The sequence below is a fragment of the Mirounga leonina genome, unplaced genomic scaffold (assembly GCF_011800145.1).
Source record: "Mirounga leonina isolate KUSES-001 unplaced genomic scaffold, KU_Mleo_1.0 Mir_171, whole genome shotgun sequence".
In the NCBI taxonomy this organism is placed as follows: Eukaryota; Metazoa; Chordata; class Mammalia; order Carnivora; family Phocidae; genus Mirounga; species Mirounga leonina.
In genome coordinates, this window is record NW_023270436.1 from 16,682,662 (window position 1) to 16,699,936 (window position 17,275).

At 45.3% G+C, this 17,275-nt stretch overlaps 1 protein-coding gene across 2 annotated transcripts in view; it reads right to left on the minus strand.

The window, feature by feature from the left end:
- Positions 1–9,249: 9,249 nt before the first annotated feature.
- The window catches only part of LOC118018563, a 41,226-nt gene continuing 33,200 nt past the window's right edge, over positions 9,250–17,275 (minus strand). Inside the window, exons 9-13 of one of the 2 annotated variants that reach the window (XM_035017166.1) lie at positions 15,783–15,833; positions 13,523–13,607; positions 12,527–12,662; positions 11,018–11,146; positions 9,250–9,946 (exon numbers count right to left, since the gene is read on the minus strand). In XM_035017166.1, coding sequence (XP_034873057.1) covers positions 12,629–12,662; positions 13,523–13,607; positions 15,783–15,833 — 170 coding nt within the window. In that variant the 3' untranslated portion in view covers positions 9,250–9,946; positions 11,018–11,146; positions 12,527–12,628. The remainder of the gene's footprint in view (positions 9,947–11,017; positions 11,147–12,526; positions 12,663–13,522; positions 13,608–15,782; positions 15,834–17,275) is intronic. The other variant, XM_035017167.1, reaches the window with a different exon arrangement.

The following is a 17,275-nucleotide window of genomic DNA, read 5'->3' on the forward strand; positions in this document are numbered from 1 at the left end:
AATGTCAAAGCACAAAGAGTGAATTTTAATGTAAACTGCAGATTTTGAATTAATAAAAGTGTATCGATATTGTTTTTCTAATTATAACAAATGTACCACATTCATGTAAGATGTTATTAATGGAGGAATCTGGGGGGTGGGATATGGAAACTTTCTGTATTATCTGTTCAACTCTTACATTCATCTAAACCTCCTGTTCTAAATAAAGCCTATTAATTTTTTAAAATCTGAAAACACTCTTTCAGGGAGAGATCTATTTCAGGCAATGTTCAAAAATCAGTCAAGCAGAGAAAGACAATTGTCATATGGTTTCACTCACATGTGGAATATAAGGAATAACACAGAGGATCATAGGGGAAGGGAGGGAAAACTAAATGAGCAGAAATTAGAGAGGGAGACAAACCATGAGAGACCCTGGACTCTGGGAAACTAACTGAGGGTTACAGAAGAGGGGGGCCTGGGGGGAAGGGATGACCAGAAGAGGGGTATTAAGGAGGGCATGTCTGGTGATGAGCACTGGGTGTTATATGCAACTAATGAATCATTGAACACTACATCAAAAACGAATGATGTACTATATATAGTGGCTAATTGAACATAATAAAAAAAAGAATGTAGACAAAAGGGAAAAAAATCAACTAAAGGTCTTTACATTAGCTAGAGTTGTTTTTACTGTTAAACGTGAGCCCATTCTTGTGTTAGAATGTATCTTGATTTCTAGAGTTACAGCACTACTGATTGACTTGATCATTTACCTTTGCATACAGAAGAGAGGAATGTGGCTTAACATTTTCATAGTTTTCTCTGAATGAAATATGGGTCACTGAATAAAATAGAATCATTATTCTTGAATGAACTTAATGGGTCCATTTCCACAGTACCTTCAACTGGGTCATTTATAGGGTGCCCTCTGTTGTTTGCCAAGAGGCCGCATTTTCCGAATCACTGCTTGGGGCCAGTTGATACTCTTGACCTCAGGGGAACATTTCCTCTGAATCCTTGAAGCAAGATCCCAGGAAATGCATCACAATAGAGACAACTGTGCACATCTTGCTGGCAGAAGAACACAGGGAAATGGGTGATAATCTATTCATAGTTCAATCCTTTCATCCCATTATTCACCTGCTGCATGCCCAGTAGAGCCTCCTGAATCCAAGTTGGACTTCTGGAGCTTTTGCAGCTGGGTATGCACTTAGAACACCCAACAGGCAGGTCCTGTGAGCAAATACCTTTATTTTGCTGAGGCATTGTAGAAGTGCAGCAAACTGCAGTATCCATGACTGATGGCCTGGGTCCAATCTCCATTTAAAAGAAGCCACAAGTAGAAGGAGGAAAAGATAGCAGAGGAGTAGGGGACCCTATTCCAACCGGAATTGAGCTGGATATCTTCCAGACCACTCTGAACACCCATAAAATCAGCCTGAGATGTAAGAAGATAGATCTAGATCTCAACAAACAGAATATCTCAGGCAGTTGGTTTCAAGTTATGAAGTGGGGAGTCATGATTCCAGGGGCACATATCTGAAGATAAACGGAAGGGAGAGGGAGTCGTGGGGATCCTGCACCATCGGTGAGCAATAGCCTCCCATGCTGGGGACCGGGCACAGACTTGCAGACAGGGAGCAGCAGGGAAAGGACTTTAGGGCAGCCCCCTGGACTGAACCTGGAGCGATCGGGCTGAGCGTACAAACGGGGGGTGGTTGGTGGTTTTAGAAGCACAAAGGGCAGAGACGTACCCTGACCAGGAGGCAAGGACTGGGAGTGCTGCTGAGGGGCGCACAACCCAGGACGCTGCAGTTTTTAGCAGCACAGACAGAAACGGAGATAGTGTGGCCTGGAGAGCTCACTGAAAAACAGACAGCAATGTCTCTGTTCTGAGGCAGAGGGTTGGAAATGATCTCTTCTGCTCTGACTCTCAGAAGAGACGCAGAAAGCCACCAGGGAAAAGCCGCGAGCAAACAAAAGCTCCCCAAAACAGGTTTTCACTGAGCGCATCCTCCCACACACACAGGGGGCAGGGCAACTCTGCCCAAACAGGGGTGCCTGAGTAACAGCGTGGCAGGACCCTCCCCCAGAAGACAGTCTGGGAGAACAAGAGGCTGACAACCTTAAAGCCCTACAAAACAGGTGCATCTTCCTTGGGTTGTGGTCAATAATTTGGACTCTATACATTCCCTCAACCACCCCTCAACAGAATGACTAGGAAGAGGAACCCCCAAAATAGGAAAGACTCAGAGACTGTGACTTTTGCCACAGATTTATAAATGGATACAGATATAAGCAAGATGTTGGAAATGGACTCCAAGGTAACAGTTATGAAGCCGATAGCTAGAATGGAGAAATTGATTAATGGCAACATAGAGTCTCTAAGAGCAGAAATGAAAGCTGAACTGGTAGAACTTAAAAATGCTATCAATGAGATCCAATCTAATCTAGATATTCTAACAGCTAGGGTAAATGAGGCAGAAGAGTGAATTAGTGATCTAGAAGACAAACTGAAAGAAAAGAAGGAAAAAGAGGGGGCCTGGGAGAAACAGCTTAAAATCCATGAAAACTGAATTCGAGAAATAAGTGATGCCATGAAACATTCCAGTGTCAGAATTATTGGGATCCCTGAGGGGGTGGGGAGAGAGAGAGGACTAGAAGGTATATTTGAGGAAATCATAGCTGAGAACTTCCCTAATCTGGGGAATGAAACAAACATTTGAGTCCTAGAGGCAGAGAGGACCCCTCCCAAGATCAAGGAAAACAGGTCAATGCCCCGGCATGTAATAGTAAAACTCGCAAATCTTAGAACCAAGGAAACCATCTTAAGGGCAGTTAGGGGGAAGAGATTCCCTATGTACAGAGGGAGGAACATCAGAATAACGTCAGACCTATCCACAGAGACCTGGCAAGCCAGAAAGGCCTGGCAAGACATATTCAGGGTACCAAATGAGAACAACACGCAGCCAAGGCTGTCATTTAGAATGGATGGAGAGGTGCAGAGCTTCCAAGACTGGCAGAAACTGAAAGAATATGTGACCACTAAGATAGCCCTGCAAGAAATATTAAGGGGGGTTCTATAAAAGGAGAAAGATCCCAGGAGTGATATAGAAGAGAAATTTACAGAGTCAATCTATAGAAACAAGGACTTCACAAGCAACATGATGACAATAAAGTCATATCTTTCAATAATCACTCTCAGTGTGAATGGCCTAAATGCTCCCATAAAATGGCACAGGGTTGCAGATTGGATAAAAAGACAGAACCCATCCATATGCTGTCTATAAGAGACTCATTTTGAACCTAGAGATACATCCAGACTGAAATTGAAGGGTTGGAGATCCATCTTTCATGCCAACAGACCTCAAAAGAAAGTTGGGGTAGCAATTCTTATATCAGACAAATTAGATTTTAAGCTAAAGACTGTAGTTAGAGACACAGAAGGACACTCTATCATATTTAAAGTGTCTATCCAACAAGAAGATCTAACAATTGTAAATATCTATGCCCCCAACATGGGAGCAGCCAATTACATAAGCCAACTGTTAACCAAAATAAGGAGTCATATTGATAACAATACGTTATTTGTAGGAGACCTCAATACTCCACTACCAGCAATAGACAGATCATCTAAGCAGAAAATCAACAAAGAAACAAGAGCTTTGAATGACACACTGGACCTGATGGACCTCATAGACATATACAGAACATTCCACCCTAAAACAACAGAATACTCATTCTTCTTGAGCGCACATGGAACTTTCTCCAGAATAGACCACATACTGGATCACAAATCAGGTCTCAACTGATACCAGAAGTTTGAGATTATTCCCTCATATTATCAGACTGTGATGCTTTAAAACTCGAACTCAATGACAAGAAAAAATTTGGCAGAAATTCAAATACTTGGAAGCTAAAGACCACTCTGCTCAAGAATGTTTGGGTCAACCAGGAAATCAAAGAAGAACTTAAACAATTCATGGAAACCAATGAGAATGAAAACACATCGGTCCAAAACCTATGGGATACTGCAAAAGCAGTTCTAAGGGGGAAATACATAGCCATCCAAGCCTCACTCAAAAAAATAGAAAAATCCCGAATCCACCAACTAACTTTACACCTTAAAGAATTGGAGAAAAAGCAACAAACGATGCCTAAGCCATGCATTAGAAGAGAAATAATTTTTTTTAAAGATTTTTTATTTATTTATTTGAGAGAGAGAGAATGAGAGACAGAGAGCACGAGAGGGAAGAGGGCAGAGGGAGAAGCAGACCCCCTGCTGAGCAGGGAGCCCGATGTGGGACTCGATCCCGGGACTCCAGGATCATGACCTGAGCCGAAGGCAGTCGCTTAACCAACTGAGCCACCCAGGCACCCTAGAAGAGAAATAATTAAGATTAGAGCAGAGATCAATGGATTAGAAACCAGAAACACAGTAGATTAGATCAATAAAACTAGAAGCTGGTTCTTTGAAAGAGTAAGATTGGTCAACCACTGGGCAGACTTATCCAAAAGAGAAAGAGAAAGGACCCAAATTAATAAAATTATGAATGAAAGGAGAGAGATCACAATGAACACCAAGGAAATAGAAGCAATTATTAAAAAAATTATTATCAACAACTATATGCCAATAAATTAAGCAACCTGGAAGAAATGGATGCCTTCCTGGAAACCCATAAACTGCCAAGACTGAAACAGGAAGAAACTGACAACCTGAATAAGCCAATAACCAGTAACGAGATTGAAGCAGTGATCAAAAACCTCCCAAAGAACAGGAGTCCAGGGCCTCATGGATTCCCTGGGGAATTCTACCAAACATTCAAAGAAGAAAAACCTATCCTCCTGAAGCTGTTTTTAAAAAAATAGAAACAGAAGGAAAGCCTCCAGACTCATTCTATGAAGCCAGCATTACCTTAATCCCCAAACCAGGCAAAGACCCCATCAAAAAGGAGAATTTCAGACCGACATCCCTGATGAATATGGATTCCAAAATTCCCCTCAAAATCCTAGCTAATAGGATCCAACAATACATTAAAAGGATCTCCAGTGGGATGTATCTCTGGGATGCAAGGATGGTTCAACATTTGCAAATCAATCAATGTGATAGAAAACATTAATAAGAAGAGAAAGAAGAACCATATGGTCCTCTCAATTGATGCAGAAAAAGCATTTGACAAAATACAGCATCCTTTCCTGATTAAAACTCTTCAGAGTATAGGGATAGAAGGAACATTCTTCAAGTTCATAAAATCCATCTATGAAACACCCACAGCAAATATCATCCTCAATGGTGAAAGGATGAGAGCCTTTCCCTTAAGATCAGGAACACATCAAGGATGCCCACTCTCACTACTCTTGTTCAACAGAGTACTAGAAGTCCTGGTAACAGCGATCAGACAACAAAATGCCTTAGAAAGTATTCAAATTGGCAAGGAAGAAGTCAAACTCTCTCTTTTCACAGATGACATGATATTTTATGTGGAAAATCCAAAAGACTCCACCCCCAAATTACTAGAACTCTTACAGCAATTCAGTAATGTGGCAGGATACAAAATCAATGCAATGCACAGAAATCAGTTGCTTTCTTATACACCAACAATGCAACTGTAGAAAGAGAAATTAGAGAATCAATTCCATTTACAAGAGCACCAAAAACCATAAGATACCTTGGAATAAACCTAACCAAAGAGGTAAAGGATCTATACTCTAGGAACTACAGAACACTCATGAAAGAAATTGAAGAAGACACAAAAAGATGGAAAAATATTCCATGCTCATGGATCAGAAGAATAAACATTGTTAAAATGTCTATGCTACCCAAAGCAATCCATACCTTCAATGCCATCCTGATCAAAATTCCAATGACATTTTTCAAAGTGCTGGAACAAACAATCCTAAAATTTGTATGGGACCAGAAAAGACCCCAAATCGTCAAGGGAATGATGAAAAAGAAAAACAAAGCTGGGGGCATCACGTTGCCTGACTTCAAGCTGTATTACAAAGCTGTGATCACAAAGATGGCATGGTATTTGCAGAAAAACAGACACATAGATGAATGGAACAGAATAGAGACTCCAGAAATGGACCCTCAACTCTATGGTCAACTAATCTTTGACAAATCAGGGGAAAATAGCCAATGGAAAAAAGACAGTCTCTTCAATAAGTGGTGCTGGGAAAATTGGACAGCTACATATACAAGAATGAAACTGGACCATTCCCTTACACCATACACAAAGATAAACTCAAAATGAATGAATGACCTCAATGTGAGACAGGAATCCATCAAAATCCTAGAGGAGAACATAGGCAGTAACCTCTTTGACATCGGCCACAGCAACTTCTTTCAACATACATCTCTAAAGGCAAGTGAAACAAAAGCGAAATGAACACTTGGGACTTCATCAAGATAAAAAGCTTCTGCACAGCAAAGGAAACAGTCAACAAAACAAAGAGGCAACCCACAGAATGGGAGAAGATATTTGCAAATGACACTATAGACAAAACCCTGATTTCCAAGATCTATAAAGAACTTCTCAAACTCAACACCCAAAAAACACGTAATCAAGTCAAAAAATGGAAAGAAGACATGAACAGACACTTCTCCAAAGAAGACATACAAATGGCTAATAGACACATGAAAAAATGTTCATCATCATTAGTCACCAGGGAAATTCAAATCAAAAGCACACTGAGATACCACCTTACACCAGTTAGAATGGCAAAAATTGACAAGGCAGGGAACAACAAATGTTGGAGAGGTTGTGGAGAAAAGGGAACCCTCTTAAACTGTTGGTGGGAATGCAAGTTGGTACAGCCACTTTGGAAAACAGTGTGGAGGTGCCTCAGAAAATTAAAAATAGAGCTACCCTATGACCCAGCAGTTGCACTACTGGGTATTTACCCCAAGACACAGATGTAGTGAAAATAAGGGCCATATGCACCCCAATGTTCATAGTAGCAATGTCCGCAATAGCCAAACTGGAAAGAGCCAAGATGCCCTTCAACAGAGGAATGGATAAAGAAGTTGTGGTCCATATATACAATGGAATATTACTCAACCATCAGAAAGGATGAATACCCAACTTTTACATCCACATGGATGGGACTGGAGGAGATTATGCTAAGTGAAATAAGTCAAGCAGAGAAAGTCAATTATCATATGGTTTCACTTATTTGTGGAATATAAGGAATAGCATGGAGGACATTAGGAGAAGGAAGGGAAAAATGAAGCGGGGGAAATTGGAGGGGGAGACTAACCATAAGACACTATGGACTCAGAGAAACAAAATGAGGGTTTTAGAGGGGAGGGGTTGGGGGAATGGGTTAGCCCAGTATGGGTATTGAGAATGGCACGTATTGCATGGAGCACTGGGTGCTCTACCAAAACAATGAATCATGGAACACTACATCAAAAACTAATGGTTTACTGTATGGTGACTAACATAACATAATTAAATTAAATTAAATTAAAAAAAAGAAACCACAAGTACATGAGAAAGTTATGTAGACCCTCTTTGTCTCACTCCCCTGTTCTGAGACATTGAAATATGAATATGGCCTACCTATTAGTATTACGTTATGAGATTAACAATAATTAAACACAAGGGAAGCCTTAAGAAAAATAAATAAATGGTGTTTCATAATTGACCTAAGTGTTCAATCACTGAATGACTGCAGGAATAAGGTAGACGCTTGGGAGTGGTCGAATCCAGAAGAGGGCATTTGGATGGCTCCACAGCAAGGGAGGATGGAAGCTCACTCTGAGCTTTTCCATGGGAATGATGGTTTACAGCTCATGGACGACACCTGTTACCATCTCCTGTAATCCCCAGGTCAGCCAGATTGACGTGGGTGGGGGCAGAGCAGAGGTTGTAAGCCATATTCTACAGTGGGAGGCACTGAAATGTAGAGAGATTAAGCGACATGCCAGGAGTTACCATACCGATGAGTATGGGGTCTGGGACAGGAATAGAGTTGGTTCCCTGGGGAGAGACATCCCTGAACACCTGAGACCTACCCAGGGCACCTGAGATCATGCCCTAAAGCCCTGAACCAAATCACTTTCTCAAACCCTCCTGCCCCAAATTGTCTGTGGGAGACAGTTGATGCACTGGACGAGGTGCCTGAGCCAACACAAAAGTCCAAATCCTAACTAGGCTTCCAAACTCTAGGTTACAATCCGTGACCCAAAACACAAAGCAATTACCCCCAAGGAAAGCCCCTCTGAAGGGCCAGGGGAAGCCCAACTGTGGCCATCCTCCCCCAGCATTCACATTACCAGCTGTCACACATGGAATCTTCCCAGTGACCAGCTGACCACTTTAGGGACCAGTGAGTGGTCTGTCTGCTCAGCTGCTAAGCTGACTCAGAACCCAGGACATTCGAAACCAACTGTCACATGATGGCTCTGCCAAGAATTAGACTCTTTTTTACTGACCAAACCTGGCTGAGCAGTTAGTGTGAACTAACTGGGAAAGTGGCCACCTGCGCTGGTGCTTTGGTGGTTTAATAAATTGAACCTGTGACCTTCCATGTCTCACTGGTTGTTGATCTGAGCGAGTGTCCAAACAGCCTGGCTAAGGTCTGGCTGACAGCCGGCTGTCGGCTACACTGGCTCTGAGTAGGCACCTTCAATGCTCCTTCCTTCTAATGAGTCACTCAATATCCAGTCTTTACACACTTTTCTCCTTTGCTAGATCCTTAAAGGGCGGGGGACAATGTCCCATCTCCTCTTAGAGAGCCCCCAACCATACACCCACAGCCTGCAGACCCCCACTCCAGGACACTCCCCAGGACCACCAGACATATTTTCCTACTTTCTATTTCATTCAGGAGACCTCTATGCTGATCATTTCCAATCTTTCTGACCTAGCATGGCCCCACTTTAAATCTAAATTTTTCATCTCTAAGCCCACACCATACCCCAGACCTCAAGATTCTTAGGCAGCAATTCCACAGGGTTGTCTGATAACTCAGTCTTAATTTCCAAAGCTGAACACAAAGATAAGAGAACTTCTGGAACCAGACACTTGCTGGAGCAATCTAGAGAGTTGAAGGGAAGGGGGAAATTGTGGATGTCCAGAGCCACCCAAATCAGGAAAACACCAGTGTGGGGAGTACCTGGGCCAGACCCAGACTTCACAGGGTTCCCTTCTAGCAGACTGGGCGTGCACCTGACTCAGCCCAGCTCCCTGCCTGGACCATTCAGGGTTTCTTGACACCATTCAGTGGTGCTGTGGATATAAATGAAGACCAACCAGATGATACCAAGTAAAGGTGATTTATTCAGAACTTGCTAGAGCAAGGAGAGCAAGGGAGTCAGCCATTATCACTTGTATTTGGGCAGAGATTCAAAGGAGCAGAGGAGGGAAATTTTATAGGCCCAGAATGGAAGGCTTCAGGTACGCTCTGACTAGAGCCCCTTGGCATAAGGAAGCTGCAGTCCAGGCCTAGAAGCAGGGCATCCCATGTCATTGTTAGGGCTGTTGTAGCTGCTGGTCCTCAGGTACAAATAGGGAAAAAAATCAGGGACATTCTCAGTTACAAATCATGTCCTGGTCATTCGGGGCCAATCGCTACAGAGGTTATTGGTTAGGCTTCTGGGCTGGATGCTCCAGATGGTGGTCTGACATCTTACAAGTTGAAAGGGAAATCTGTAGATAATGGGTTGGTTTCCTGGGCTGCTGACTTCAGGCCAGAGTCCTATTTTTATCTATGGTCAGGGTACTGCCCATTTGTCTCTTCCATTCTCAGTCCCCCATTTGGGTCCTTATCTCACTTGGGAGAGGTTGGCCCACTCCGAGAAGACTAGAGATCACACACTTCACTGCTGGACACGGTCTAGTCATCTTCGGAGTCAACTGTATTGGACGATCTTCTTGACCATGCTTGTGATGCGAGCACATCTGTATGGCTGCATTTAAGACTCCGGATCGAATGCAAAGGGCCAGCACTATGACCACTATGAAAATAAACAAACAAACAAGAACAGGTTAAGAGTTCACATAAGGTGCTTCAAAACCAGGAACCCAACTGCCCAACCCAGGCCAAGAGAACAAATCCCGTAAGGCATGAGGATCCACCTTAAAGCCCAACAGTTTCTTCCTTAAGGCCCTTCATAACCTGTTCTACCTACCATACTTTATGGGTCCAAGCACAAAAAGTGTCAACAATAACACAGATGCCACCATATCCCGCCAACAAGAAATCTCCGGCAATGGTACTGTCCATCACTATGCCGCCAATAGGTTGAGACAGATCCGTATTCCATCTGGGACATAAGCTGTATTATCAGGAACTTTTGCCAACATTAGAGATAGCTTTCCTACAGGCTTTTTTATTTATGCAATTTCCACCAAAGGGAACATTGTTCTAATTTGGGGCATCAATAGTAATTCTTCCAAGTCGTGTGCCTCGATAATCAAAAGCGGCCTCAATTTGGAGTCACATATGAGTTGGAATTTCCAGCCTTGGTGATTCATTTCATTTGATGAGATCTGAATTTCCCAGAGGGATGTCCCTTGTGGTCTGGGAATGGATGGCACACCCAGCAGTCAGACCCACCGAGAGGAGTGCCATCGGATATGATCTGGCCTCACAAGGATAATAATTAGTAGAACAATTACAATAAGAAAAAGGGAGTAAAGGGGTCGTTCTGGGTGAATGGCAACAAGGGGTTTATGGAAAATGGGAATTATTTTTACTAGGCAGATACAAAATGAAAAAAGAATTAGATGGGAGTCTTGACCCAATATCTTGTGTGGAAACTGCCCACTATCCATCACAATTCGCCTGTTCTGGAAGTCTTGGGTCAACTACCTGCTTCTGAAGACAGGCTATTTCCAGAGGATCTCTGAGAATCCTCAGTTTGAGGAGCCTTCTAATTTTGTGGAATTCTGACTTTAAAATTTTTTATTTTATTTTATTATTTTATTTTTTTCTTTTCTTTTCTTACTTTATTTTATTTTAGTGGTGAAGTAGGAAGCCAAGGGTGAACTCCCAGGAGTTACACTGCTTTGTTTCTAAACAGTACCTGAGAGGGTCCCTTCCAATGATGCATAAGGGCAGTTTTTCTCTGATGTGTCTTCAGGTAGAAAAATCTTCCCACAGTTGAAGATCGTGAAGAGGCTTCTAGGAAGATTTCAGGAACGGTGGCCTCAAGCTGTTGGTGAAAAACTTGGGTAATATTCCAAGAGTTCTTTGCAATATGTGGCCACGTCTGCATGTAGCAGGGTAGTGTAATCTAGTCTGGGTAGTGAAATTCCTAGATATATGGGTCTTCCAGCTACTAATTTAGAGTGGGACAACCAGTGTGTTCCTAAGGGAATCGACTGGACAGCCATCATTGCTAGTGTGCATTTGCAACAAGGGAGCTCACAGGTTTCTGAAAGTTTCGCTAATTTTAATGGAAGGATGAAGATGTTTGGCCCACTTTAAATAGGTTATGTCTTAAATCATGAACTGTGTCTAGCAGAATTGTAATTTGTTTTGAAACTCTAGATTTCTCTCTTGCTAAGGTTGAGAGCAAGTCAATGGAATCCTTTTTAGAGGCTTTTTTATTCTCTGGACCAAGTGGGAGATCATTCACATATTGTATAAGAACTAAGTTACAAGGGAAACTTTTATTTTTTATTTAAGTCTTGATTGAGGACATGGGAAAAGTAGAGAGGCCTTCAGTGAACTCCTGGGCTGTGATTGTCCAGCTATGTCATTGTTCTGTCCAGGAGGGAACAAAAAGGATATACCTTCTGGTCTCTTAGTGAAACAACTTTTGATTCAGAATTTCTTTTGGAGGCCTCAACATATCATCCAACAGGAGCCACCTACTGGGCTTCCTCCTTTCCTAAGACACTTCTCAAATGAACAATTTTGCTCAAATTGGGTTGTCCAGAGTTGGACATGGAGACCCAAATCATCGTTGGTGAAGTTGTGGGGAACAAGAATTAAGATTGTGATAAAAGTACACATGAGAAGCAGACGATTTTTTCTGGAAGAAGAGAGGGCTCAGGTTTAGAGGATTCCCAAGAGAGCTGGTATTGGCTGATAGAAATAGAACATTTGTATATCTCGTGCCTTGAGCCCCCAAAATGACAGCTGGCCACCTCTGAACACAGACCCATCAATCTGGACTCTCCATCCAGTGGAAAACCAGAGAGCATACTCTCAGGACACAATATTGAGATAGTGGGAGAACCTCAACTGGTCTGATTGGTGACCTTCAGCAAAGTTCATCCGGGTGGACGACAGTCCGGTGAGATCATCAAACTCCCTGGTCTGTGAGGCTGGCTCAGACAAGATTCACAAGGGCCTATTCGTGGTTCTATGCCCTGATTCTTCTTCTTATGACACACAAAAGTTTTACACAGCTCCACACAGAATTGTAACCCAAAGGACAGCAGAAGGGGACAAAAAGGAATGGTCTGAGTCCACCAAGGAGACCTAGCAAATGGGAACCAAAAACAAGGCCCAGGTGCCAGACTGAATATAAACAGCCTAGGAACTCACTCCAAGAGGGCAGATTTCAGATGCAATGCTCACTCACCGTGTCCTCATGGACTCCAGAAGCTGCAAAGCAGCAAGGCCCACGCGGCCTCTGTGGGCACCACCCGGGATGGAAAGCTTTGGTTTTCAAGGACCAGGCAGCTCAGATGGGGTCTTGGTGGGACTTCTTGGATGACCTGTCCAATAAACAAAGGCCAGCCAAATGAGAACAAGCAAAGAATATTTATTTGGAGAGGCTCTAGTGAGCTGTCTAGAAGGGAGGCATCTTATGTGGTTGTTAGGGGTGCATACTTGGTTGTTTTCTGGTGGCCGGTCCTAGGTTGGAAATGGGGATAAGAGTTAGTTAGGGAAGCTCTCAGATATAATTATGACCATTTGGGGCCAATTGTTACAAGGGTTACGGTGCAGATTCCTGAGCAAGTTGTTACATACAGCAGCCAACCTTCTTACAAGTCTGACATATGTAGTGGGCCTGCTTGCTTGGCGGACACCAAGGTAATGGGTTGCTTCCTGGAATGGTTGTGGGTCAGAAAATTATCTTCACATATGGTCTGGCTATGGTCCATTTCTACATGCAGTTTTTCATGCAGACTGGGGACCAGAAACCAGGAAAATGCTGAGGAAGTGGTTGAGCAGGGCTGAAAAGAGCGATTATAGATTTGAAGATCCAAGGACATCAAGTGCCTGGATGAGCCCAGGTCCTGCACGATGGGAATCATAAAAAGGAAGAAAGAGGAAATTAGCCAAAGCTCCAAAAAGGAGCTTATTAGTAAGAGAGAGGATAGGGGTGTGGTGGCTCAGGTGGTTAAGCGTGTGACTCGTGATTTTGGCTCAGGTCATGATCTCAGGGTCCTGGGATCCAGTCCCATGTCAGGCTCTGCACCCAGAGGGGATTCTGTTTGGGATTCTCTCTCCGTCTTCCTCCACCCCTCCTCCACTGTCACAATCTCATTCTCTCTCGCAATAAAATAAATAAATCCTTATCAAAAAAAGAGAAAGAGTATAAAAAAGATGAAAGAGGAAATAAATTACATACGGATTGTGGACCTCTTGGTCAGAATTCTCGCAGTCTCCAAAATAGTCTTCTTTGTGGACTGTGACGTGGATGGTGTTGACCTTGTCTTGGGAAAAGAAAGGGGTCGGTCAGGGTGACGTGGGGACTCAGGCCACTGCTTCTGGGATTATGTCCCCGACCCCAAAACTCAATTCTGTCCTCAGCTCTGCAGGCCCCCCACCTCACCACCCCCGGGACTGTGATCCCTTTACTTCACTGTTAAGAAGGCGTCCAGGGTCTCTGGGCTGTTCCCAGCCCTCAGATTTCGTAACTGAGTCCAGGAAGCAATGCCTGTCATCTCACTCTTTCAAGAGGCAGCCACGGTGGTGCCTATGACTTTCTGTCCCCATGATTTCCTACCTCCTTCTGCTCCCTCCTGCTACCCTTCCTTATCTCTCCTTTAATCATGAATTTCTTATTTCCCTTCTTCTGTCACCTCCAACAACCAGATTGTTCTCTGAAATGGGAACAGGAGAGGAATGATCATGGGTTTACTGCCACCCTTCCTAGTCAATCAGCTGATCAATGAGCCAATGCAGCGAACATGGAGGTGGCTGCCACGGGCCTGGGGTTGCGCTGGGCCGTGAGAATGACAGCCAGCTGGGCACTCAAGTGACTGCCTTGTACTTGGGCTAATCTTAGGCGCCTGAGACACACTTACTATTTATTACAGCCCATAAGTGTCCTCACTCAGAGAGGAGATGAATGTGATGGTAGAGGTAAAGTTACTTGTCCAAATTCCCCTAGACTGTCAGTGGGGTGAGGGGGTTCTATAGGAGGTGTGCCCACATACACACCAGTGCCTGCCAGCATTCACCCTGAGCCCCCGAGCCCTTCAAGGACTGGGGGAGGCCCTGAGCAGCTTGATGGAGAGTCCGAGGGTGGTCTGTGACCATGATGTGGGGAACAGGCCCATCGCTGTGTGGCTGGAGCAGCGGGATCAGACAGGAGCAGAGACCCTGGCCCCGCTTCCCAGAGCCTCTGTCCTGGGCCTGGTCGCTCCCAGGAGCTCAGCTCGGCGGGACCGTGAGAACCAGTGTGTGCGGCCAGCCCAGCAGCCTTCACGCAGGCCTCTAGAATTCCCACTGGCCAGGGAGGGTCTTTGGGCGGCCGCACGTGGGCCTCTCTCCCATGGAGCCCAGTGCAGGGTTTATTCTGGTCCCAGGATCATGGATTTGGGCGAGGAGAGAAATGTGCTCCAGGGCATGTCTCCCACCTCACTTCTGCAGCAGGACCCCGGAGCATATGGAAGAGGCTGAGTGGGAACATTCTCTGGACTGCTTATGCCCAGAGCACCCTTTCAGTCAGGGGCAGGCCTGAGGGCGGCCCCTGCAGGTGCTGCTCCATGAACCGAAGCTGCAGACGGAGAGGGTCACCAGCTCTCCCTGCACCTGGCTCACACGGAAGCGCTCTGTCTGCCAGTTCACATGTGCAGGAGAGAGCCGTGTCTCAAGAGATTGCCTCCATCCCAGGTCGATGCCAAAAACCCAAACCAAATCTCTCCTGCTCTATTCCCAAGAGATGCCAAGCAAACCTAACCAGAGGCTTTGATGTTTGGCAGTGACACAGGCAGCCAGACCTGGTCTACCGGGAAGGATAATCTTAAATATCAAATAAGAAAAGATGATTGCAAACAGAGCACCTTCAAAGCCCAGAGGCAGAAGACTTCTTAATATTATTTCTTTTTTTTTTTAAGGTTTTATTTATTTATTTGATAGAGAGAGACATAGTGAGAGCAGGAACAAGCAGGGGGAGTGGGAGAGGGAGAAGCAGGCTTCCCGCGGAGCAGGGAGCCCGACGCGGGACTCGATCCCAGGACCCTGGGATCATGACCTGAGCCGAAGGCAGACGCTTAACGACTGAGCCACCCAGGCGCCCCCTTAATATTATTTCAAAAGAACCTACTAGTATATGAACAGAACAAAACAGGGGCACCAGGATGGCTCAGTCGTTTAAACGTCTGCCTTCAGCTGGGTTCCTGATCCCTGGGATCAGGCCTGCATTAGGCTCCCTACTCAGTGTGGAGTCACCTTCTCCCTCCCCCTCTGCCCCTCCCCACCAATCATTCTCTCTCCTAATAAATAAAATCATTTAAAGACCGAAAAATGAGAAAGGAACACTTCTATTCTTATACTTTGTCTTTCTGATGTCCTACCTCCCACTCTCGATCTACAAAGCAGCAGGTACAACCTGACTGCTCCCGGGAACCCTCTCCCATTGATTCCTGAGTGGAGTTCCCTACCTGAAGAGGTTTCGTCATCAGTGTAGATTTCAAGGCTCTCGACAACCCAATCTTTAGAGACACAAGCATGAGCAGCAGGTTATTAGAGAGAGGGGCTCCCCTGTTCCTGCTCCTCGAGCTGAGGCCAGGCTGGCTCACCCAGCGTCATCAGCTCTTCCTCCAGGTCCTCAAACCTTCCTTGGGCTCCTTGGAGACAGAGCCCTTCAACAAGACCTTGACACAGTTGCAAACCTTCAATGAGAGAAAGGATCCCCCTGCACATGGCACTTCCCTATCTCCACGGGATCATGAGAGCTCTCACGTGCACAGGGATCAACCTGAGATCCCAACTGGGACGGACACACGCTGGGGTAGATGTGGTCTGTGAGCAGTCCCTCTGCCAGGCCCACAGCAGCTGCCCAGGAGAGCTGTCTCTGAGGCTGGGAGTGTTCTGTGTTGTCAACATGCACTACCGGGCACCGGAAATGTGGCAGGTGTGACGAGGGATGGGAATGTTCCGCTTTATTTACTTTAATTAACTGAAACGTGAGCAGGCATGTCTACCTAGAGGCAGGGACACTTCACTGTCCTTAGGAGCCTACCTTCTCTTTCTGATCCCGACTAGAGCCTGGGCAGGCACTTAGATTAGTGTGGGGCCCAATAGGCCCAGACAAGCTGAAGCAGGGCGTTTCTACCCATGAACTAGATCCTAGCCCAGGGGTGTAACAAGAGGGGCTGCTCAGAGCTGAGCATTTGGGGGACAAGGAATGAGGTGCCCTTGCACTGACTACCCAGGGCCAGGGTTCCTGTCCCCATGAGCGGGAGGACACAAATAGAGTTTGGGTTTGAGAATTCTCACACCGTTTCAGAGATACTCTCAAACTGATGTCCTTTGGGCCATAAAAGGGAGCAGCAAGGAGCACCTTGACCTTTGGATCACCTCCCTTCACTTTGCTGAGCTCACCGTGCACTGGAGTCTGTGCCCCTCTCACCTCCTGTGCAACTAGAATGTTCTACAGTTGCCCTGGCCACATGGTGTGAGATTGCCTCAGTTTAAATGTGTGTGCAGGCCAGACAACCCCTGGCCCACGGCGTGTAGACAAGGACTGGTTGTCAGGGACTCCCAGAAGCAGGTGAAAAATAAAAACAGGTCCCTTTGGGCCCCAGGTGGATCAGTCTGGGAACCTCCTTGTGTCTGGCCTGGTCCTGGTTGCATCCCCACTGATGTGTCCTGGGTGGGAAAACAGGAGACCTGACTCCATTCTCTGCCTCCCCCCAATTTCCATGAAGGAAAGTGCCTGGTCTGTCGCACAGGTAGCTGGAGAAGAGGCTGGAACAGGAAGCAAGCCCCTCTCTCCAGGCTTTTAGGAAGATGTCCATCCAGGGCTCAATCCAGCCATGATGGCATGACCAGCCTCATCCCTGCTCAGAAGGAGCCCAAATGTCAGTGTGGGCAAGTCTGGGCCCAGGTGGTGATGCTGTACTGATTCACCTAATCTTGCAACCTTGGCATC